Source organism: Cupressus sempervirens, chromosome 8, assembly GCF_028749045.1.
Source record: "Cupressus sempervirens isolate cs-2001-9-10 chromosome 8, ASM2874904v1, whole genome shotgun sequence".
Taxonomy (NCBI): Eukaryota; Viridiplantae; Streptophyta; class Pinopsida; order Cupressales; family Cupressaceae; genus Cupressus; species Cupressus sempervirens.
Window position 1 is genome coordinate 406,963,403 of NC_143125.1, and position 25,155 is coordinate 406,988,557.

The 25,155-nt window shown below is 37.8% G+C and overlaps 1 protein-coding gene across 1 annotated transcript in view; it reads right to left on the reverse strand.

The window, feature by feature from the left end:
- Nucleotides 1-457: 457 nt before the first annotated feature.
- LOC149542999 (AT-hook motif nuclear-localized protein 11-like) overlaps nt 458-25,155 on the reverse strand; it is a 58,939-nt gene continuing 34,241 nt past the window's right edge. Inside the window, exons 4-6 of the mRNA XM_089797925.1 lie at nt 23,512-23,667; nt 23,111-23,420; nt 458-673 (exon numbers count right to left, since the gene is read on the reverse strand). Of these exons, the coding sequence (XP_089654051.1) occupies nt 600-673; nt 23,111-23,420; nt 23,512-23,667 (540 nt within the window). The 3' untranslated portion in view covers nt 458-599. The remainder of the gene's footprint in view (nt 674-23,110; nt 23,421-23,511; nt 23,668-25,155) is intronic.

Genomic DNA, 25,155 nt, shown 5'->3' on the forward strand with positions numbered 1-25,155 from the left:
TTATGGTCAAGATTGGCTATTGCCCCACAAAAAGCTTACCAAACAACTCATAGAATATAAATGTTTCCAAAAGTTAGTATTTCCAATTTTATCTACAAAATCATGATTTAATCTGTATATTTTTAAAAAAAAGATAAATGTCTCATAATATTCAAAATATCTATTAATTAAATTTCTAACTTACAAAAATAAAATCTTGTGATTTGCCAAAACGATTCTGATAAGATATTTATTACACTATAATCCAAGAATTCAATTGTAAAACCGTTACCATTAGTTAAAACTTTCATACAATGCATATTTCCAACATTTCAATAATACAAAGTTAACAATCAACTATTGTCATTCAAAACATAAGATTTTATTTTCTCAATAATACTAGTAAACATGTAAATAAAAAACGAATTAAACAACCATTATAATCAAGAATAAGAGAGCCAAAAGAATGTACAAGATATTAAGTACAAGTACTGCCCATCAATAAAATAATTACAAAGAAAAAGGAAAGCTATGATTTACAAACTATAAAATGGAAAACAAATAGGAACATCGTGGCCTAAAACTCAAGCGTCATGAACTTTTCAATTTGAATTAAGAAGTTAGAGAGCAACGTAATTAGTCTGGTCGGCAGGATCTTCATCTTTATCCTTGCGGCTCTTAATGTCCGCTCCTCCTGCATGACAAACATTTAACATCATTGCCATCTCTGAAAGACGAGAGTTAAAATCAATAGACTAAACCCAAGATTGACAAGACTCATATTGGTATCAACTTAAAAATAGAAGATAACAAGCAGTATGCATCTAAAATAAATATTTAATGCCAAAAACTTCGTTTAAAAATGACTCGGAATGCATGTAGCACTCATAGAAGACATGCTCAATCATAAGTAGTTTGTCAAGGCAAACCAACGTCAACGATTTCATGTTGTTAGCATGCATATGACAGATGCTAAACAATGTCAAATATTTCTAGTTAATTATTAGAGATCTGGAAGCACCACACCATCTGAGATATGAAAATCCATTCTTGTAACATGACCACCAGTAATAGTACTGGGATGGGTGATCTCCGAGAAGTCCTGGTGCTTCACCCCTATGAGCATCACCTAGATCCAATGAGTGCTAAGTGTTCCATTTATTCTCATGAGAGATGGATTCATGTTGAATCACTCCTCATGAAACATGGGTCAATGAATTTGACTCAAAATCACACAGTTAAATTCTGATAGCAATATCACAATACTGAAATTATATTAAAATTAATATAATAATAACACTCATGAAAATTAATATAATAATAACACTCTTGAAATATCTAAATTTTGAAATATGCTACAAACTCATGCCCTTACTGTAGGCAGGAAGAACATTTATCAGAGATGAAAGAAAATTTAAAAAAACGCAAAAATTCGATGATATTCATGAATTGAGGAGAGACAGATAATGAGGCGTGGGCTAAGTAGATTGAGAAATAGGACCTGCAATTCCGTTAAATACAGTATCGGACTGCAGCCGTGGACTTAACAAAAATGAATATAGCAAAAGTTTGGTGAGGGAGTGGTGGATGAAAGCATGGACATCCATTATCACATAAAGAATAGAGAAGAATTTTGTTAGAAGATTCTGCAACTGCCCTGTTAGTCATGATACAAAATGTGGAAGCAAGGAGAAGGCATGACAATTGTTTGGACAAAATTGCTTGAAGAAATGTGTCATCATGGAATACCATGATTGGCACACATACACAAAACCAGTTTGTTGAGAAGGTTTAGAACCTTTCAACCAAATGCAATTGGCAGGTGCAAAGCCAGGCTCTGCTACTGTCCCTACCATCCTCCCTGGCAGTGCAGAAATGAGAGCTTTGGAACAGGTTATGGATACTCATCAAAGAATTATAAACAAATAGGCACAGGTATGGGTGCCCTATCAAAGAGCATAGATGCCCATTAAAGAGTCAAAAGGAGAGTTTTTAGTGATGAGAAAGGTGGGAAGGAGCTGGTCTAGAACACTTCCAGCTCCCTCATTGGGTTTAAACATGTGGCATTGGATGTCGGAACCATAATGATATTTCTTTAGTTTTACATTGGTATTAAAAAGTAGTTCGATTAAAAGGTTGTTTACAAATTAGAAGCATAGACTGTATTATGGACCATTCAAATTTCAGAACACAAGTTGTTATGATAAAACATAAATCCTAGAGACTGAAAACTTCTTTTAGAAACACTATGAGGTATGAATATTGTAAACCATATTGATGTATAATGTTTTTGTTACATAATTATTTTAGCTATGTCTACTTGAGACCTATTTTAGAGGCCACAGAAATTATTTCAATTTCTCAATTATATGTATTCCTTGAAGTGAGGTGGAGTTCTTGTGTTGAACATTATAGCATTATGTCTTGAATCATTCAATAATACAGGAGGCTATAGTTAAGTCTCAAAACCTGGTGATGTCTGTCCTTCCAAGGAAATAGGGTATGATGAACATGGCCATGACATCATTATAAATGAATTAGGGAATTTACTCACATGTATTTGGTGATCTTGCTGCCATTAGGCTTTCGTGGTATGCACAATTTTCATTATGAATGGTCTACTACTCCAAGCATGTACTTGATTCTGTTTTGGTTTTAGGATGATGTTCATTGTGACCACCTTTGCCAACCACAAGCAATTAATAAGGAATATAGTTGGATATTTCCCTTTATATCTAGTTGGTGAATAAATTCATGATAAGCCTAGGACTAGTAATATACAAAATGTTATATTTACAGAGATATTACATTGTTTAATATTACAATTCTTCTGCGTGTTAATTTATGTCTAATAAATATTACGGGCCCAAGAAACAATTGAATTAAGTGAACAGACTTGATTACTTTATCAGTTGGTATTAGTTTATGAACATGTGCTGAGTAGAGGCCAACTCATGTGGATCCAATGTGTAAACCATGTGTTGGTAATTCGACTTCAAGATCACAGGACCTCGTGTATAGGTTTGTGGATCACTCTATTTAACATATGTCTAAGTTGCCTTGATTACTACTTTTGATGCATGTATTTTACGTACTTGGCTATAAGATGACCCTATATGTCAAAATCAAGTCTGATACACCTGCAAATAGTCAGGTATTACCAATACCATGCAGTTGAGATTCTAGATACTATCCACTATATCATATGGATTAGCCAACTTTCACCCATGGCATATAGGTGAAGGATGCCAAAGCTGTCTATGATATGATGCAACTATGGTTTAGCTAACTATCACCAGTATTGTGCAAGTGACAAATGCTAAGGGCTAACTTTCATATTTTTAGGGACTAATCACTGGTTGGTAGGACCGCGGAGGTGATGGAAACCAAGAGCTACCCATGGTATGATGGGCTTGGCCAGCTTTCACCATTACCGTGAGGGCAAAAGATGCTAGAAGCTACCCCATACTAGGTTGGGTTGGCTTTCCACCAATTGCATGAATACAATAGGTTTCAAGATTCATTGACTTAAGAAGATCAACGAGCTATGGAAATATTATTAATGATCTTATATAATGTGTGTTGTTACATTGACACTTCACTGGTAATGATTGCAAGTAGCATGAGATGTATATGAGTCATAATTGGTATACCCACAATGTAGTACAGGATGCACCAACATTTATTTTTCTGGTTGGTATTGTCTAATGTTGACTGTTAGTGAACTAGATAATAGAAGATACATGGAATAGTGTCAGCTCCACTTGCTACTGCTAGTCCGTCATGATGTACGAGTCAATAATTGCATAGTTGTGTAAAGATGGCCTTGAATATCGTGGAAAATGTTATACATATGCCCTCGCCAATGATGACAACTAGTAGTATGGGATGCTTTCTTGTCATCCTAAGTGGAAGTTGATTGGAAACGGCATGGGATTCACACTACACTATGAGAAGCATCGACATGCCTTTTGTAGATGGGATGTACTTATAGGCTTAACTATCAGTGAATCATGAGAAAGACTACTTCCTATTGTGAGGTTTTCACACCATCGCCTAATTGCAAATCGGGACCCCCTTCTTTTGCCTTAGCAGCGAGTAGTTTTGTAGCTAGTGGCCAGTAGTTTTGTGGTTTTGTTGGGTCTTGAGCACCTAGCTCTAGAGCAATTTTGGAATCTTTGAAGAACAATTTAAGTCCACCTTGGCCAATGAGATGCAAGCAAAATGGAGTTGAGTGTCAATTTGAAGGTTCAAGCAAAGTCAAGACGAAGGTCTAAAATTCAAGGTGCAGTTGTCAATATTTAGGAGCAAGCATAAAAAATGATGCGTAAACACTTAGATTTTCTTGGAAAAATCAAACTTGGGCTCCATGCTCATCAATTGTTTTGATCCAAATCAGAGGCATGGGAATTGAAGTTTGCATCCAAACTGATGTGCATAAAGAGGTTTCATGTTCAAAGATTGGGGAATGTTGGCGAAAACTGAACATGGTCATGGAACAAAATGAAGAAATTGACTTTTGCAAAATCATGTTTTTTTCAAGTAAAAATCTGGAAATTGATGCCAAAAACCATGTACAACCATGCCAAAAACCATGTGCAACTATGCTAAAAGATGTACAACTACACCAAAAACCATGAATGACTATGCCGAACACCATGTACACCTATGCCAAAAATGATGTACAACCATGTCAAAAAACATGTATAAACTCATTCAAAAGAGGTGCATAACTTCTCCAAAGTGGTGCATAACACTTCTAGAATTATGTAGAACTCTGCAAAAACAGTCTACAACTCCTCAAAAATAGTGTACAACTCAAAAAAACAGTGCATGATCAAGAGAAAACAATGGTCAAAAAAGAAGAAACCACATCCATGTTTAACATGTGAGCATGAAGGTTCAAACGATTTGAAAAGAGAAAATCAGATCTTGGCCTTGTAGGAAAAAGTGCCGATTGCAGACCTAGGCTTGTAAAATCGGAATATGGGGTGACTTCATGCTAATATCAGATCCTCATATTTGGTCATAACCACCAAAATAAACATCTGTAAAGACATCCTAAATGAGATTTTAAGTGGAATTTGGATTTGTTTAATGCTGATGTGTGGACTAGTTCAAAGACAAGTACAACACTAAGATTAGATGAAATGCTTTATTTTCTTATAATTAACCATTTTGTGTGAGCTTAACACAAATATTTTCTTGTTTTGCAAGGCTGAAGTGAAGGGTTGAGATGCTCAAGAACATTGAGGAACTATGGCAAAGTATGGTATAAAGACTTCATGCACCAGCAAGTTGCAAGTGGTTCATTGAGAGGACAAGAAAGATAATGTTCAAGGTTGATGAACAGGTGCAAGATCAAGGTCAAGGAATCAAAAGGGACATCAAGATAGATGTACAAGCAAGTTCAAGGTCATGCCAATGAGAAGATCAATTAAATCATGCCAAGTGTATATGTACAAGGCATCTAGTGCCTCTGCCTGGCCTCTTTTCTCATTGGTCTAGAAGGGCATAGTAATTTTTCTATTTGCCCACATGTTACTGTAATTGCATTTAATGCTTAGAGCTATTAATTGGATTAGGGCATTGCTGGAGAAATCTTGGCCCTTGATCTTTGATTTGATCTTGGCCCTTCATTGTAATTGAACAACTATAGAAGGCCAAGCCTTCTTATTTGTAACTCGTTAGATCAGAGACAAGGTAGAATAGGGGCATCCTTGTTGAGATTGTTGCAATAATATTGCCAAATTGTTCTTAATTCATTGTTGGTCTTCATGGTGAATTGCTTTTATTATTTTGGAGTATTGCATGATTTCTGCATTTCCTCACTTAGAGTAGATTTCATTTCATGTTAAGTATAAGTAGAACTAAATGAATGGGAGATACTGTTAAATGGTGGGGATAGTGTCCATAGCTTTAGGTACTTGTTGAGTGTAAGAAATAGTGCAAGGTTATTTTGGGCCTACGTTGCAAGTGTTTAACTTCTATTTGAAGTATTTATTTGGATTGTGCCTTCATAAGGTATTTGAATAAGTACTGAAAATGTGAAAACCATTCTTGCATCCTTAGAAGATAGCACCCTCCTATCCCTTGTTAATACAATGAGGCACGGACTGGTTAGATTCTCACCCCATCATCAACATTGTCTCACATTCTTATAATTAGATTAGAGTTTCTAAACCTCTTCCTTTTGTATTTTTTTGGTTGGAAGAAGTTGAAGTCAAGTTGATATCTATTGATTGAACAACATAAGTCTCTGTGTGATTACTAGCATAAAATGTCATTATAACTGAGTTAAGTCCACGATAAAAGGAACCTTGATGTTGTCTCATTTGATTACACAATCCTTGTTTAGCATATGAGCATCCTTATCAAGAGAGAGTTGGAAATTTGGTGCTTTAATATTCGATTATGCATGTTGTAGTGGCATAACACTCACATCAACACTTATCTTTTGGTGGTTGGTCACTATGTGCACTTGATGAGATTCAGTTATGCAAATTGCGTATGAGCATTAGGTGCTTGAGGTAGTCATATTGTGTATATGTGATGCATGCATTTGTTATTACATTACATATGTATGATAAGTGTAAATTATTCATACTGACTATATGTGACTATAATTGGTAAACCTATAAAGTTGGCACTTCTAATTTAATACAAAAGGTAACCTGGGAACAGTTAATATGAAATGAACATGGCTCCTATCATACTGTAATAACCTCAATTGGTTATAGAATTGACAAACACTAATTTCCTCTACTTTTCACTTGTTTGACATTTCGTTGAACACTTTGCAAGAAAACTTAGATACCACTGTAAATATGATATTTTAATGCAATAAATTGCTCACAGCTAATTATGACATCAAGCACAACTTCTCAAAACAATTCCGGCCTTACGAATTCTAATAGATGAAAACAAATACTGATATTTAGTTCTGAAAATGACAGACACTTCACACCAACTCTAAATTTATTCATTAACCAACTAGGCTGCAATATATCAAATGATTTTGCAATTGATTAGAACCTGATTTTCCTAGTTTCAATTTGATTTGCAGCAGATTTTCACCATTTTCCGGAATGGTCGCATTCTATAGCAGGTCTGTTATCGTTCACAACTTTGCATCAAATCTCTGAGATAAAATGCTGGCCTGAGTGTGCCTTACTGTCCAGAATTCACCACCAAACTGCCGCCCATAATAGACATCTGTGTGCAATGTAGGCTGGCGCAGAGAGCCCAAGAAATGCCAGCAGCAAGGTTTAGATAAGTTACTGATTCGGATGCGGATTCCGAAGCAGATGCGGGATGCGGGGTTTTTTTTTTTTTTGGGGGGGGGGGGGGGGATGCGGATGCGTGTATACACACACACACACACACAACGTGTATGCAAACAAATCAGATAAGTAATTTCAGTCTTGCATTCTTACCTTCAAGATCAAAAGATGATTTAGATTGTTTCTTTCAAACATTTTGTTTAGATGCAAAACCCCTAGAAAGTTATTTGTACAAGGTACATAATCTGCAATCTGTTTACTTGTTTCAGATTTTAGGCATGGATTAATTTTATTTTTAAATCCTGCCCTATAATTTGGAGAGAGAATTTCCTCTCACTATTTGTCACAAAAATGGCAACTTAAAATGCTCTCAAACTTGAAAAGGTTTGCAAAATGCATTGCCATAAAAGCACAACTAGACAGCAGCCCAAAAGAAAACCTTGCAAAAAATCCTATTGCAATTCAAAAGGAGCCATGGAATCAGTTTTGTAAGCCATTTTTAAGCACTCAGCATATAGTATTATTTGGTTGAAGTTTTCACCCACAAAGAGTTTCTTAGAGGCATCAATGTCTCATTGTTGTTCAAATCTATCGTATTGCTCTTATCTTTCATTACATTTATTTAATTACTTTACTCATTTTACTCATGATTTAAGCCTAATAGAACCATGCCACATGTTAAAAAAATATTAAAATATGTTTTTCTTTTCTAGGTGCGGAAGCCTGTGGATGCTCTTGGGTGCCCTGTGTGCAATCTGGATGCCACTCACAAGCACCCAGATGCCTAAGCCAGGCATTAGTCCGCATCCCGGTGCCTATGAGTGGCTTCCGGGTGGCACCCACAGCGCACCGGTCCACCTCGAGCACCCATCCGCATCCGCTTCCACATCCAACCTCCATGAGGCCGAATCGGTAACTTAGAGGTTTAGTAATAACAGAGCCAAACACCTATGTGGAAAAGCATAGACTTCAGCTACTTCACACACCAAACTCAGGAGTTTACAGCAGGTAAGACACTGCCCAGAATCTGCAGAAAATCGATGCCAAAGACAGGCAATTCGGGCGTCTTATTTTCTGATATAACAATGCCCAGAAGGCAAGCTCCCTCACGTCAAATATTGGAGGGACTTAGCCGTTCAATTGCAATAGCCATGTTCACCAATTTACCTCAAAAAAAATCCCCCATACAGTATACAGTAATGGCATTCAAATCAGATATTCAACATCATTTCTTTCAGCACGTATAAGCTTCCCAGGTACAGTAATAATAGAAGGGAATAGCTTCAGAATTCAAATTACTCAATAACTCAATCACACTATACCTCAGCAGTGGATTGGGACGAAACTTGGCCTTCAAACCCTTATACTTCAGCAAGGGCACAGGTACCAACCTCAGAAAATGTCACAAAGACAACCAAAGCAAACTAATTAATTGGATTTTTTTCCATCAAAATGAGCTCATATTTATAACCTCCCATTGGCACAAAATTTCCCGAATGCAGATTCACTTAAGAAGCTTCCTCAGCACATCATTTGATAATGTGTCATATAATATCATTTATTAATTTCTTTTGGCTCCCAAAAATGACTGTTTCAACCATATCATAACATTATCACACACAAGGACATCGTTTCGTGTGCCCAAGATTTAAAACTTTTTAGCCCAGTTCCAACAAGCTATGACACTAAGGTACCCAAAGTACAAAAGTAGCAAAAATAACAACCTCAACATATTTAGATGAATAATAACAATTAACCCATCTTGTGAAAATCACTAAAGAAGAATCAGAATCAAAATTTGACAACACCAGAGTGATCCCGATGAAGAAAGCCAATGAATGAACCAGACTGGGTGACTTACTATAAATAGACGTTCCTACCAAGATTCTTGAAGCCCAACCCAGAAGCCCGAAATAAAAATTGAGAGCATCACTCAACTCCTCTAACTCAACTGAGCTCATCATAACTACCTATTGACATACTATAAATAGCAAGTTACTCAAAATGGAGCCAAAACTCACCAGAGGCCACTAGATAGCCTAATAACTCCACAACTGAGACCCTCAAATCCCATTGTCAACTCATAGGGTCGCGATGATGAATCGACCTAGCCAACTACAAGAACCTACTAAAAATGGGGACATTGCACAAACACTATCGTAAAACCCATACATCATTGGCTATCATAAATATGCAAATGCTTTTGGATCTACTTTTGGATATAAAATACTCAAAAATATGTACTGAGTTGTTCCCTCTTAACAATCACAGGTAAAAATTCTGGATTGGTTAGGTACTTCAGAAAAGTTCAAATTGTCTAGTTTCCACACTATGCAATAAGTACAATATAATGTAAAGCACTAGTTTGTGCACACTATAGATCATAAATAATCTTCATTCTTGTAATTTGGATTCAAACTTTTTTAAATCCCGATTCCTATTAATTGTTTCAGCTAATGTATCTACTTAAAATAGGATAAATTGATCTCCTATTTACATAAACAAGGCCCAACTTATGTACTGCGGAGCCAACCTTAGGTTAGTTAGTTGATAGTTGACGTTGGCCTCTATACCCTTCCTGTAGGCCAGTAGATTGTATAGGAACCCATTCAAAAGCTTATGGAGACATATCAGGGCCTTGTGAGCTAGTTTTCCCAATTGGGGGCAATCTCCTAGATTTTAGAAGGAATTCCTATTTTTAATTGATGGACTAGGAGTTGACCGAGACACATTAGGAGACCTCCATGATCTAGAGACTTTAGGCGTAGTTCCTATTTTCAAGGAGAGTACCTAAATTCTAGGAGACTAACAATAGGCTTGCAATGGTTAGACATCATTAATGGATGGGTGTCATCATAAAGAACTCAGATTGGGGTCCAAATGAGCGAGTTATGAATATATTGAAAATAATTATACTATTTTCCAAGTAAGTGTTAGAAAGGCCAGGGTTGTCGTTGCACCAAAAGATCGACCTGTTAATGCCAGATACAACCAATAGTCTTATAGAACCACAAGAGGCGGTTAAGCCATGACACGAATCTTGCGAGGGACGTTGGCCCACTGCCAACAATCCCCCTCCCAGCGTCACTCGCCATGGCCAACAGGATTCAAACTTGTGACTATGCTCTGATATCAATTGTAAGAAAGGCCAGGGTTGTCATTGCACCAAAAGATTGACCTATTAATGTCAAATACAACCAGTAGTCTTATAGAACCACATGAGGCAGTTAAGGCCATGTCACGAATCCTGCAAGGGATGCTGGCCCACTGCCAACAGTAAGATGTTAATAAAATAGTAATAGAAGTGATTATTATAATCACTTTACAACATAATAATAAATTATAATAAAGGAGTCATGACACAAGTCCCTAGGAGGTGATTGATACAAGTTGCAACTTAAAATGGGGTCATTTTGTAATGGTAAACAAGGCCTCATTAGGATTAGATTCCTAGGTGGAGAGTATTTAAAATTAAACTCAGCAAAAGTTTATAAAATAAAATATGAAGAAAACCCTAAATGAATCAAACCATTTTGGAGGGAAAGCAAATTGAAATAAAGTATGAGTAGTTGGAGGCTTTTGGAAATCATCCAGGTTTATTGTTTGCATCAGCATTTTTATGAGCCTCCATGAGGGTTTGAACCAGAATTTGTCTTACGAAATCTCTTGGGAAAATTTGAGTTAGACGTAGCCCCAGCTCTTAGTGACAGGTATTTGCAATTAAATCAGTTGGTACTAAACTTTGGGGATCAGAATTTCAGTGACATTTTACAGATCAGAATTAGAAGACGTAGATTTCATCATAAGAAATACAGATCAGAGTTTTGGGAATAATTTTGTTTAAATTTGAGCAACCCAGCCTGGCCCGTACAGCTTCATATTCAATCCAGCAATCCCCAGCTTGGACACATTGTATGAAAGGACAAATCTGTTCAAGAAACCCCATTGGTTTGTGCAGTAGACAACATTGTTCAATTAGCAAAGGGTCAGGTCTGGGAATTTAGGAGGAGAACACTAGCGTACTGCCTGCCATGCTGTCATGCATTGCATATTATTCACCCCAAGACTTGGACAGCAGTCAGATGGTCACAGAAGTTGCATAGTATTCAGAGGTGGTGAATCCTTTAGCAGAATTTGGGCATTTTTTGCAAAGGAGAAAAGATGACAAATCACATAAGCCATTCCCTATGTGGGCTATGGAATCAGATATTGATACAGCAGACAGCCCAGTACAGCTCTAAATGTATTATAATTTTTTTAAATAGAATTGAATAAATCAGATTGCAATCAGTCTTAGCATCTAGCTTCAAGTTAGTTGTCTTTTGCATTTGGTGTCATTTTTCCTTGCATTGCAAATCATCTTTTCAAAAAAATAGAAAAACACACAAAATTCACAATAAAATATCAGGAAGAACAAAGCAAAAAACAAAAAAATAAAAATTCTAGTGAAAATCAGACTTAGCAGAAACTACCATATCTGGGGGTGTCTATTACAGTGGTATCAAAGCACAGACATTACTACCATCCTGTGAACAAAATACAGACATTGATAAGTGATCAATAGTTTCCAACTTACACCAAAAGAGGAAACCACAGGCTAGATTTTAAAGTTAGCAACACTCTTATAGACACCATGGTTGAGAAGGAGAAGAAGGTCAAATCCCTTAGTCCTAACACCAGAATAGAGAGGAAATCTGATACCATTATGGTTATGATGTCTCAGATTATTGAGACAAATAGCTAAGCAGAATCAGTCATGAGGTAAGCAGCCTCAGCATACCACCCATACAGAAGAGACTAGTACGCTACAAGATGAGCATACTACAGCCTTTAGTTCGATCCTTAGGCATCCACAAGCCATTTTCAGTCCACAAGAGGAGTGACCTAATCCACAGGGACAAGGGCTTCAGTTACAGATTTCAGTGGTAGAGATCTGACATCATTACATAGAGCATATGACCCTACCACCTAAGGGTCAGAGAGTTATGGACACTTGATCAATTCATTGGATAGAAGAGACTCGGGCTAGGTTCAGCAGGTAGAGAAAATCACAGGGCTTCAACAGGGATTTCCAGCAGGTTGTGGGCAAGTTGGCATTGTCGCATTTTGATACAGGAGATCAATGTTCAGCTTGTGCGTCGGTATGGAAGTTAGATAATTACCTTTCCTTGAGGCCTATATCAGAGAAGGCAGAGATTTAAGTTACTTTACACTTAGATAGCATAACACATGAGTGGTGTTAGCATGGATTGATCACTTTGGGACATCACTACAGCACCTCCTATGATGAGTTCATCAATAGACTTGTTGAGTTATTTTATTGTAAGGAGCAGAGATGTATTTCACGGAGGTTCAACAACTCAAGCAGTATGAGTCTTTAGAGGCATACAAATAAGAGTTCAGACGTTGATAGTTCTTTTTTTAGATCATTGGACCCACCCACATTACAGTTTTCTATGAAAAAGGCTAGGAGTATAGAGCATGCTGATTTGAGCAGTAAGTCTTCTTCCAAGCACTTCCCAAGGAATAAGAACACCAAACCAATTCATAAAACTTTAAAACAACAAAAGAAACCATCTCAATAACCCAATGATGAGTCCCTAAATGACTTGAGATGCAAGAGTTTGTGCTTTACATTCAAGGAACCATGGAACCCTAAGCACAAGTGTGCTTCAAAGGGGAAAGAAAACAAGATGGAATACCTTTTAGGGGATTATGCTAGTTCTAAAATTTCAGACCAGCAGACTGAGCAGTGTGACAATGAGGGAGAAAGTGTATCAGAAGGGTCAATAAAAGAGCAGGAACACGAGAAACCCATGGCAAACCTTTCTAACATTTAGAAAGAGGGATCATTCAAGATGACAGGGGTCTTAGCAAGGCAGCTAATGATCACCTTTCTTGACACAAAGGCCACACGTAATTTCATTAATGAGGAGCTCGTGGCTAGGCGTGAGATTCAGATAGGGGAGTTTGAGGGATTCAAAGTGAGTGGTAGATGGTTTTATTTTCATGCGTATCAAGACTCTCAACCTCCCCTTCAGGTTGAGAGGCTATAAGTTCAAAGAAGAGTACCATGTTGTTGGTTTGGGTGAGATGGATGTCATCCTAGGAATGAAATGGCTTCACATGATTGAGGAGTTTTACCTCAATGTGCGCACTATGGATATGAGGTTTGAGGTAGATGGGAGGAAGCACAGGCTGAGAAGTTTAACAGATTGGAGCATTTGCACAGTATCCTTTAGGAAGATGGAGAGGTTGATTCGACATGAGTAGGTAAAGTAGGCAGCAAGTGTGTGTTGATTCCTACCATAGGTAAGCAGCAGAAGTGAGAATGTCCTCCACAAATTCATAGATTATTTTCTAAACATACTAAGGTGTTTAGTGGCATTCAACCTAGTAGACCACTAGACAAGGGTACTAAGCACATCATTGAAACAGAAAAAGGTGCAAAATCCATCATCATCACCCCATAAAGACACCCCAAGCAACCAAAGGATGAGATAGAGAAGGCAATGAAAGAGTTGCTTGACATTGGGCATATCAAACCTAGCAAAAGCCCATTTGCATCTATAGCTATGTGACGAGTTAGTTAAGACGAAGGATGGGACTCTACGAATATGCATTGACTACTAACCCCTAAATAAAAAGACGATTAAGAATAAGTATTCCATACCCCACATTGATGAGCTAATTGATGAGTTAAATGCTTCTTACTTCTCTAAGATCAACTTGTGATTTGGTTGCCATTAGCTACAGATGAGAGAGGGGGATGTGGAGAAGACAACATTCAAATGTCACTATGGCAATTTCAAGTTCTTGATTATGCTATTCGGCCTAACGAATGCAACAACCACATTTCAATCTTATGTGAACAAGGTGTTTCAACATCAGTTGTGGAGGTATGTTTTGATTTTCTTTAATGAGATTTTGGTGTTTAGTCAATCTTGGGGGGAGCATTTGAGACACTTGAAGAGGTGTTAGATATTTTGGAAAGGGAGTCCTTATTACAAGGTAATTGGTAAATACTTGCTTATTAATAACAGAGACCGAAAGGTCAATTTATACAAAAGGAAGAGACGATCTTTCCTTAGGAAACGATCGTAAAGAATAGAAACATTCTATTCTAGAGAAAGCAAAAAACAAAAGCAAACTAAAGCTAAAGATATTTACAAGATAACCATTAACTAATAATAGACGTCTTATCTATTATTGTAATACCCTCCCTTAATGGTTAATCTATCTAACACACCAAGCTCTGAATTTGACAAACTTATCAGGACCAAGAGGCTTGGTGAGAATGTCTGCAGTCTGATCTGAGGTAGGAACATACTGTAGATCTATAGTCCCGTCTTCAACCAACTGTCGTATGTAATGACAATGAACATCCACATGCTTGGTTCGTTCATGGAAGACTGGATTCCGTGCTAACTTGATAACGCCTTCGTTATCAACAAACAGAGTAGTTGGTCCTGCTGGTGACATCTGCATATCCCCAAGCATCCGACGAAGCCAGACAGCTTCACATCCTGCCTTAACAGTCCCTCTATATTCAGCCTTTGTAGAAGAGAGAGAAACTGCCTGCTGCTTCTTGTTGGTCCATGTGACTGCACCGGATCCCAAACTGAACACATATCCAGATGTTGACTTTTTATCATCAACAGAGCCTGCCCAATCTGAATCTGTGAACCCACAGAGTTTAGGATTAGAACTCTGAGAATGCAGAAGTCCATAATCAGAAGTGCCCTTCACATAACGAAGCACACGCTTTGCTGTCATCCAATGATCAGCCTTAGGAGCTGTCATAAAGCGTGAAATATAGCTGACTACGAAGCTAATATCAGGCCTAGTAGCAGATAGGTAGATGAGGCTGCCTACTAGTTGCCTATACGTAGTATCATCAACGGAAGGAGAATCACACTTGGCTGATAACTTGAGACCTTTCTCCATAGGTGTAGATGCAGGTTTGCAATCCTGCATTCAGAATTTGTCTAACAAGGCTCTAGCATATTTGGACTGAGAGATGAATATACCAGAAGACTGTTGCCAAACTTCAACACCTAAGCAATAATGCATGAGCCCAAGGTCAGTCATATCAAAAGACTGGCATAAGTGTTGTTTGATTCCCTGAATCAAAGATGCCGAACTGCCAGTGATGATCAGATCATCCACATAGATAACCAGAAGGATGATGTCACTGTCAGTAGTCTTGATGTACAGATTTGAGTCTGAAGAACTCCTCTTGAAGCCTTGATCACTGAGGTACGTATCAATCTTGATGTACCATGCCTGAGGGGCCTGCTTCAAACCACAGAGAGCTTTTACCAATCTGAGAACCTGATGGTCTTTACCAGCAACCTTGAAACCAGGAGGCTGCGTCATGTAGACCTCTTCATGTAGATCACCATTCAGGAAAGCACTCTTTACGTCCATCTGATGGACCTTCCAGCCAAACTGTGCTGCCATGGCTAGGACTAATCTGATGGTGCTCATCTTTGCAGTAGGAGCAAAGGTCTCCTCATAATCAATGCCCTGATGCTGAGAAAAGCCCTTTGCCACTAAACGAGCTTTGTACTTATCCAAAGTACCATCTGATTTGTATTTGATTTGGTAGACCCATTTGCAGCTAATGGGTTTCTTCACTGGGGGAAGATCAGAAAGGACCCAAGTGTTGTTCTTCAGTAGGCTCTGGTGTTCAGATTGCATGGCCTGTTCCCACTCTGGAATTCCTTTAGCCTCGGAATATGTTTGAGGTTCAAACACACTGTGAATGTTGGCCATAAGAGCAAAGTTAACAGAATCTATAGTTTTGCTCTTTTTCCGAGTAGTTCTCCCATCAATGAGCTCATCATCATGAAGATCAGCAAGTGTCTTAGCCCACCACTTAGGCCGGAGAGGAGAATGACCAACAATAGTACTAGGAGATGCTTGATCAGCAGGATCCTGATCAGAAGAATCTGGATCAAACTCAGGTGAAGCATCTTCAAAACGAGGTGATCCTGCAGGAGAAGCCGGAGGTAGCTGTACAGGTATCACTGGCAGTACTGGAGCTGTAGGAGCTACTGGAGCCCTCCCATCAGGTGGACCTAATGGAAGCCGAACTCCCAAATCATGAACCTGCATAGGCTGGTCTGCTGGATCAGGAACAGGAGAAACAGGCATGAATGGTCCTCGCTGCTCATCAAAGACTACATCGCGGCTGTATATGAGACGAGATGTCTCAACATCAATAAGGCGGTAGGCTTTGTGAAGACTGCTATATCCAGCAAGCATCAGTTTCTGACTCTTGGCATCCAAATTGGTGCGTGAAGCATCAGGGATCCAAACAAAAGCAAGAGAGCCAAAAACCTTCAGGTGGCTGATTCTGGGCTTGCGACCTGACCAGGCCTCTTCCGGAGTTTTACCTTTGACCGCCACTGTGGGTGACCGGTTCAACAGATAAACTGCAGTGTTAACTGCTTCTGCCCAAAAACGCTTCGGAACATGTCTGTGTTCGAGCATGGAACGAGCCATCTCAGTGATTGTCCTGTTCCAACGTTCAACTACACTGTTCTGTTGTGGCGTGTGGGGTGTGGTGAACTGGCATTGGATGCCATGTGTATCCAAGAAGCTGGAGAAAACATTAGAACAAAATTCCCCCCCATTGTCTGATCTAAGAGTAATAATAGATTTCCCAAACTCTTTTTCAACTAAGGGTTTAAACTTCTGAAATACAATAAATGCATCGGATTTCTTTTTAAGGAAATACACCCACATTTTTCTACTGAAATCATCTACAAACAACAGAAAATACCTGTATCCAAGAACAGAAGGAGTGGCCATAGGGCCGCAGATATCAACATGAACAAGCTGAAGTACTTGAGAAGCTCGCCAAGAATCGCCACTGGGGAAAGGTGTGCGATGTTGCTTCCTAGCCTGACATGCGTCACAAACTCCAAGGTGTTGGGTTTGAATCTCTAGCAAACCAAGAACAAGCTCATCCCGAGCAAGTTGTGAGAGATAATGCACATTTAAGTGCCCATATCGCTGATGCCAAAGTGTGCTGATGGAAGATCGCCGAGCAGCCATAGCTAAGTCCTGAGAATCACCAGAATCAGTAAGTCTGAAAAGACCATGATCCTCAAGACCAACTGCAACAGTATACTTAGTCGCCCGATCAGTGATGGTGCACTGATGTGAACTGAAGGTGACTGCCAAGTGTGGAGAATGTCGCAGCAACTGACTGACCGAGAGTAGATTTAGTTCCATCCCTAGAACGTAGTACACATCAAGGAATATGAGCTTCCTCCCAACAGACTGAATTTGAATGTTGCCTTTACCAACAATCGTCTACTCTTCTCCACCACCAAAGATAACAGAATCTGAATAAGGCTGGTAGTCAGTAAACCAGTCTCTGCGGTGAGTGAAATGTCGAGAGGCACCTGAATCAATGTACCAGGCAGATGACTGTACATGATCTACGGGTCTTTTAGCCATGAAGGCGTAAAAGGCAGATTCCACCTGCTCAGTGTGCTCTGCACTGTTCGCTTTGGGTTGCGAACTTGATTGCTTAGACTGGGCAGCTAAGCGTTTCCGACATGCAACCTTCATGTGACCATACTTGTGGCAATAGTTGCATTGAATGTTCTTCTTTTTGGTACCATCGGATGCTGGAGCAGAAGACTTCTGCTGAGATGGTTGCTGAAACTTGCCCTTATCCTTCTGAAAGGATTTCGCAGCAAAGGCTTGCTCAGTGGAGGTGGAACTGGAGCTGCTACCGAACTGTTGTTTCCACCGATCTTGCTGAAGTAGCATGGTGCAGAGATCAATGAACTTTAGATCAACACCAGTAGATGTGATGTTGAGAGTCTCGATAAAATGCTCATAGGAATTTGGTAAACTCCGAAGAGTGATTACCACAATATCCTCTTCCTCCATCTTGCGACCGATGGCAAGTAACTGATCACGGATTTCCTGAATCCGATTCAGGTGTGCCTGGAGCGAGGTGCGCTCATCCATGACAATAGAAAACAGAGTGTTTTTCAGAAAGAAGGCTCTGCTCTTGTCGGAAGTCTCATGAAGACCTTTTAGATGTGTCCAGATTTCAGCCGCTGTCTTGCCGGATGGAATCTGAGAAAGCTGGTCATCAACTACGGATAGTTTGAGAAGCATTACTGCCTCTCGATTGTTCAGATCCCATGTATCAAATCTTCATGCTCTTAGCCGTCTCAGTCTGTCATCGTGCTCTGGGAAGCAGATTCGACCATTTTTCATCAAGAAATCTGAAGTTTTTTCAAGCTTTTTTTCAAGTTGTATTCGAAGGGGGTCCAAGTGCAAGTTCAAGATGACAAAGTTGCTCTATTTGGGGCATATTATTAGTGCAAAGGGAGATAGAGTTGATTTGATGAAAATCCAAGCTATAGTTGACTGACCCCTGCTCAAGAGTTTCATACAGCTTAAGGGATTTTTTGGGTTATGTGGGTTCTATAGACATGTTTTGAAGGGGCTTTCATAGCATGCACAACAATGTTTTGATCAATATAAGTAGTTGATGAGCTCATGCCTAGTGCTTGCATTATCAAATTCCACTAGGTCATCTGAGTTACAATGTGATGCCTCTAGAGAGGAACTTGGTGCAGAACTGATGTAGGACAAGCACTCCATAGAATAAAAGTCAAAAATTGAGGGGAACAAAGTGGAGATACAACATTTATGATAATGAAATGTTAGCCATTATGCATATGTTAGCTAAGTTCAGGCAGTACCTTGTGGGCAGCAAATTTGAAGTTGAAACATATCATAACTACCTGAAACCTATGCTCCACGAAGTTTCCAAGACGGGGACATGTTTCCAGTATAGGGACGTGTTTCCAATACGGGGACGGGTCAAAGCCAAAATTTAGGGGACGGGACCTTAGGGGATGACAATTAAAAACATACTAGATTTTTTTATATAGAGAGACAAAATTCAAATATGCATATCATAACATTGAGAAACCATTCACCATAGACATTTTAGAAGATCAATACATGGAAAATTATCAAATGACAAATATTAAGTACCTCCATTATAACATATCACATACATATGTAGTAAAATCAAAATGCCTAAAGTCTCCAAGTATTATGCATGAAATCAGAATGGAATAAAGAGAAGTGCAACTAAAATAGTAAGTAGTCAATAGAAATACTAAATGCAATCTTTCCTCGCTGCTGCTACTGTTGTTGCTCTATGTTTTTTTCCCTCTTAGCAAGTACATCATATTTTTAAATGAGTAGAAGAGTTAGTGTCTTAGAGTTTTAATGGACAAATATGGTTTGCACATTTTTATTATGTCTTTAAGACAACTATGGATCTGTACAAAAAGTAAAATTTATTGTTTTGCCTTTACCCGACTAGCTGGAAAAAAGGGGATGGCTAGAAGTTTCGGGGATAGGGGATGGTCCCTAGTACTGCTGGCCATCCCCAAGTTTCCTGCCCCAAATTATTTGCTTTTTTGGGGACGTTTTCAAATTTGGCAAAAAGGGGACAGCTTTGGGGACGGCAAAAATCCGTCCCCGTGTCCCCATTTCGTCCCCATTTCATCCCTGAGACAGGTACGAGCCAAAAAGCATAGGGGACGCGTCCCCATGGAACACAGCCTGAAACATTTCCTCACTTAGTGAGATCGTATTGATCAATACTAGAAATGGGTCAGTAAGTTGCATGCTTATGATTTTGATATTACTTATATTAAGGGGAAGAAGAATATTGTTGTTGATGCCTTATTAAGGCAGCCCCACTTGTGCTCTATTGGAAAGATTGCAATTGATTGGCGAGGTTTGATCTCTGCCTAGTATTCTATGGATATATGCTATGTCACAAGGTTCGGCGAATTTCATTCATGAAATTCGAAATCTTGCGAATTTTTAAAAACCCCAAAAAATTTGTTTTTGTTCGCCAAAAATTCGTACGGACTGGTCACCGCAACAAATTGATCTGTTGTTAATGATGGCTCTGGTTCTATCGTTGCCGCCTAGAGGCTTCCGCTGCTGTTCCGATAGAGGCTTCCGCTCCTGACCTGCGACTCTGAATGTGGTGGACGCACCCTTTTTTTAAATTAGATTTTTTATAAACTTTATTTTTCAGGGTTGTTTATAATGATATAATTTATAATATTTCATTTATTTTGTATTAAATATTTGTGATTGCAATTTCTTGTTTGCGTTAATTATGAATTATAATTTAATTAGTATGAATGCCAACATTAATTCATAATTATAATTTTGCCCTAAAATTTAAATTCATTCATAATTAATTCATAATTATAATTTTGCCAATATTAATTCATAATTAATTCATAATTATAATTTTAATATAATTCATAATTATATAATTATAATTTTAATATAATTCATAATTATAATTATGAATTATGAATTATGAATTAATTATAATATTAATTCATAATTCATAATTATAAATTTGCCCTAATAAACTTTAATTTTAATTATGAATTATTATAATTTTTCCCTAATAATTAAATATTATTATAATTTAATTAGTATGAATGCCAACATTAATTCATAATTTTGCCCTAATAATTAAATATTTGTGATTGCAATTTCTTGTGTGCGTTGTGGTTTATATTTATATTCTTGTATACATGTAATGATTTCTAATCTATTTAGCTATGTTTAATTATTTTAATAATTTAGAAGATATATTATTTATATTTTAAAATAAATAAATTATACAAAGGCGAATTTAATGTCGAATTTTTTTCGAACTTTTTACCTTGTCGAACTTCATCCGAATTTTATAGTTCCCGAATTCGAACTCGAACTCGAACCTTGTGACTTAGGATATATGCACTATTGGTATTATAAATGGGGCAATACAAGATGACAAATATACAGTTGTAAATGATCTCATCATTTGCAAGAAGCAGATATTTTTAGTATTGGGATCAAAGATGAAAAAGAAAATGTTGCAGGCTTTTCATGATGCACCTATGGTCATTAATATGGGGTACTTTAAGCCATACCGACAAATATGAGACACATTTACTTGGAAGGGGCTTAAGTCAGATATATGTTTGTGAATGCCCTACTTGTTAGCAAAGTGAACAGGAGCACACATTTCCTACATGTTTATTGCACTTCCTACACATTCGTACAAAGTGGGAGTTATCTCGATGGACTTTATCATGAGATCATGAGATTGCTCAAAGTCCAAGGCAAAGATTGTATCTATGTTTTGGTGGATAGCCTTAATAAATTTGCACACTTCTTTCCAATCACCACTACATATAAGCAATATAGGTGACAATTTGTTTCCTACCGAGAGATATTCAGACCTCATGAATTGTTGAGGAAGATCGTAAGTGACAGGAACAAGTTCATGAGTCTTTTTAGAAGGGTTGTTTAGGCTCAGTGGCATTGAGCTCACTCTGAGCACCAACCAGCACCCCCAAACAGATTGCCCCTCAAAGGTTGTTAGTATGGGTAGAGGAATACCTTTGGAACTACATATCGGGGCAGAAAATGGCATGGATCAAGTGGTTATATTTGTGTGAGTATTACTACAACACAACCTAACACATGTCCATTCAGATGACACTATTTATGGAATTATATGGTATGATGCACCTAGCTTTTTGGATATGGTATATCTTGTATAGCCACCCTACAGACAATCCACTCTCAAGAAGAGCAGGGCTGACAAGCATAAGCCATGCTATTGCAACCCATTTAGGATCATCAGGCATATTTGTGAGGTGGCTTACAAGTTGGAATCACCAATTGATACTCGGGTACATAACATCTTCCATGTATCTCGCCTTAAGAAGGCAATTGGACATAATGTGATACCTTATAAAGTGCTACCACCCCTTGATGAGGGGAAATTGATTTTAGTCCCTGAGGCTATTGCTGACACCCAAAAGAGGAGGCTAAGGAGAGTTATTAGGGAATATCTAGTTAAGTGCAAGGATATGTCAGTGGGGGAGGCAACATGGGAGATTAAACAGATTTTGCAGTACTCAGGATTGAGATCGCTTAACGACAACCAATCTTGAGGAGGGCGGACTATAATGCCCTCCTTATATTGGTTAGTTGATAGCTGTGGTTGGCATGTTATACAATTCCTATAGGCCAATAGATTGTGTAGGAGACCCATTCAAGGGCATTTCCAATCTATGAAATCAGATTTTGAAATAGAAGACAGCCTGGTACAGCTCTCTAAATGTATTGTGCTTTTTTTTTTAAAGAATTGAATAAATCAGATTGAAATCAGTCTTAGTATTGAGCATCACATTGTTTTTCGCATTTGGTTTCTTTATTCTCGGCATTGCAAAATTATCTTCACAGAAATAAAAGGTCAAAAAAATACAAAAATAGAAAAAAAACAAGCAAAAACAAAAAAATCAGAATTCTAGCAACAAACAGACTTTGCAAAAAACCCATATACAGGGGTGCCTATTTCAGCTTACAAAACATTCAAGATAATTAAATATGGAAAAATATAGCCATTACTGAAGGACAAAATCTCTGCAAAATAACACCTTGTCTCTTTCATTCTCACTTTATGTCTGTGCATTTCGAAGTATAAAGTACAATCCCACATTCAATCATAACCTCCAAAACACAAAGCCTGCAGATAGTCAATTAGAAACAACTTATCTCCCAAGGTGCAAATGCTCTCAAAAGACAGTAACTGAGAACAATTATACCTTAGAAAAGTACTGAAGTTCTCTGAGCACAGGTTCCATTGAAATTAGAAGGCTATTTAAGAATACCCATTGATAGAATACAGAGCACTCTTGAAATTCTGAAAAAAAATCATAAACACAGAGTAAACAACACAGATGCAAACTGAATAACCAAATTACCTGCTATTCTTAAGTTGGGATTAAATCTCATCTGAGCTTCAAGATGAGCCTGCATCCATTCCATAGGGTTCGGATGCATTGTGCCCAACACTTGAATCTGCTGGGGAAAACTATGGCTGTTGGTACTTTTATCACCGTGGCCTTTTAATCCTGCCCTAGACTTACCAAATGCTTCAGTTATTGACTGTAAACCAGCTCGAGCTGGTGGCAACTCTGGGATAGATGATGACATGTTACCGCTGAAAATATTTCCATTTCCATTCCGTACAACAGTTTTTTTCTCATTTACTACAAAAGTACCAACTATTACCTGAAAGTTTAAAAATGGCATGTTATCAACAGATTGACTGAGGAAGTAATTTGTATTAACATAAGCTTAAAGAGAGCTACTAAAGCATTACCTGTACAGGACTTGCGGCCATAAGACATCCTGTCACTGCACCACCCATAATAATCCCATCTGGCCCAGGAAAACAAACACTAAGGCCACCAATAGGCTTTTCACCATCTTCAGTACTTTGGAAAGAGCCAGAGAGAGAATGAATTTCATATTGTCCCTGGAAAACATAAGCAACAAGAATCATATCTATATTCAAATAAAGGTTCTATTGTCCAATGTGCATTGGTCTTGATTGGGACTACACTTCCTCAACTGTGTTTTAAGCTACACAGTGTACAGACAAACCTGATAAAACTTCATTAACATTATTTGTGACATCGTGGATGTTATCAAAATTCAAGAATACAATTTAAAAAGCAACCAAGTGGATTTTAAATTTCAACCAATCACTCAAGAACTTTGAATATAAATGTGATGAAAAATTTGCGGACAACTGCAACAATAAAGTCCACTTTTACAAAGTTTCAGATAATTCCCAAAATCATGAACAAAATCCTCTTTTGCAAATCATCTAGGTTTCAATCTACATTAAAAATGCTACTTGACTATAACTTGCAAGTTCATTCTATACAGCATGATTTAGTTTGAAAAACATGACATTTAAAGATAGATAAATTCTGTAGGCTGGAATAACTTATATAAAGTGTTGTATGTATATAATTCAAAGTCACTAGACTGACATATAATGCAGAGTAATACAATATTTGTCATTTACTAATATTACTACTAATGTGTGGCACATGCAGGAATATATATTGGCCTTTATGCAGTTTGACCAAGCTTAGATACCATTTGAGTATATCAGCTCATAGTCAACAAATTTATTCTGGAAGAAATTAAAACGCCCAATGATGAGAAGCTGTTTGTTGATATCGAACAATGATGAAGCAAGAGCTTTACAAAAGACCCTGCAAATATATACTTTGTTTCTTCTGTTCATGTAAGGAGGCAAAGGCCCAAGCCTGTGCCCTCAAGGGCTAATATTTGTATCTTGCTTGAAGCATGAAATTTTTAAATTGTTCATGTATTCTTATAATTTCATTACACTGATGGGCCTCTGTTAGAGATCTATCTATAAACAATGTTTACAACTCATTATGGTTTTGGGATCTCTTCTGGACAGGTAGAGACCCCCAGAGGGCTACTTGTCTTTTTATAAATATCCCACAGATTTATTTTGGTACATTGTTTGGATATCTGCTAGACAAGAATGTCATGGCAGCCATAGAAAATGTAGTTATTTTTCTTATCGGCCCTGCACATTTCCAACTATTGATATATCACAGTATTGAAGTAAGCATGACTGAAGCAGCCATAGTACCATTATTGTGATCTAGGTTCGCAGGCTTCAGGTTACTTATTCCTACAACTTTTCCTATTCACATCATGATGCCATATTTTGATTCCTTGATATCATTATATCCCTCATATGGATTCATCTAGCCTTATATAGACCCCTTAAATTTCATTGCTTATCTTTGGCTAACATTCCCAACCATAGACAATGAATTACAATTCTACCATTTTATCATTTGGACAGAGTCAGGAACACTGCCCATGATCAATGATGTCACTACTATTGAATTTTGATCCATGTCTCAGTGCCCCTGTTTTTACCAAACTCCTTGGAACATTTCTTTTAAAA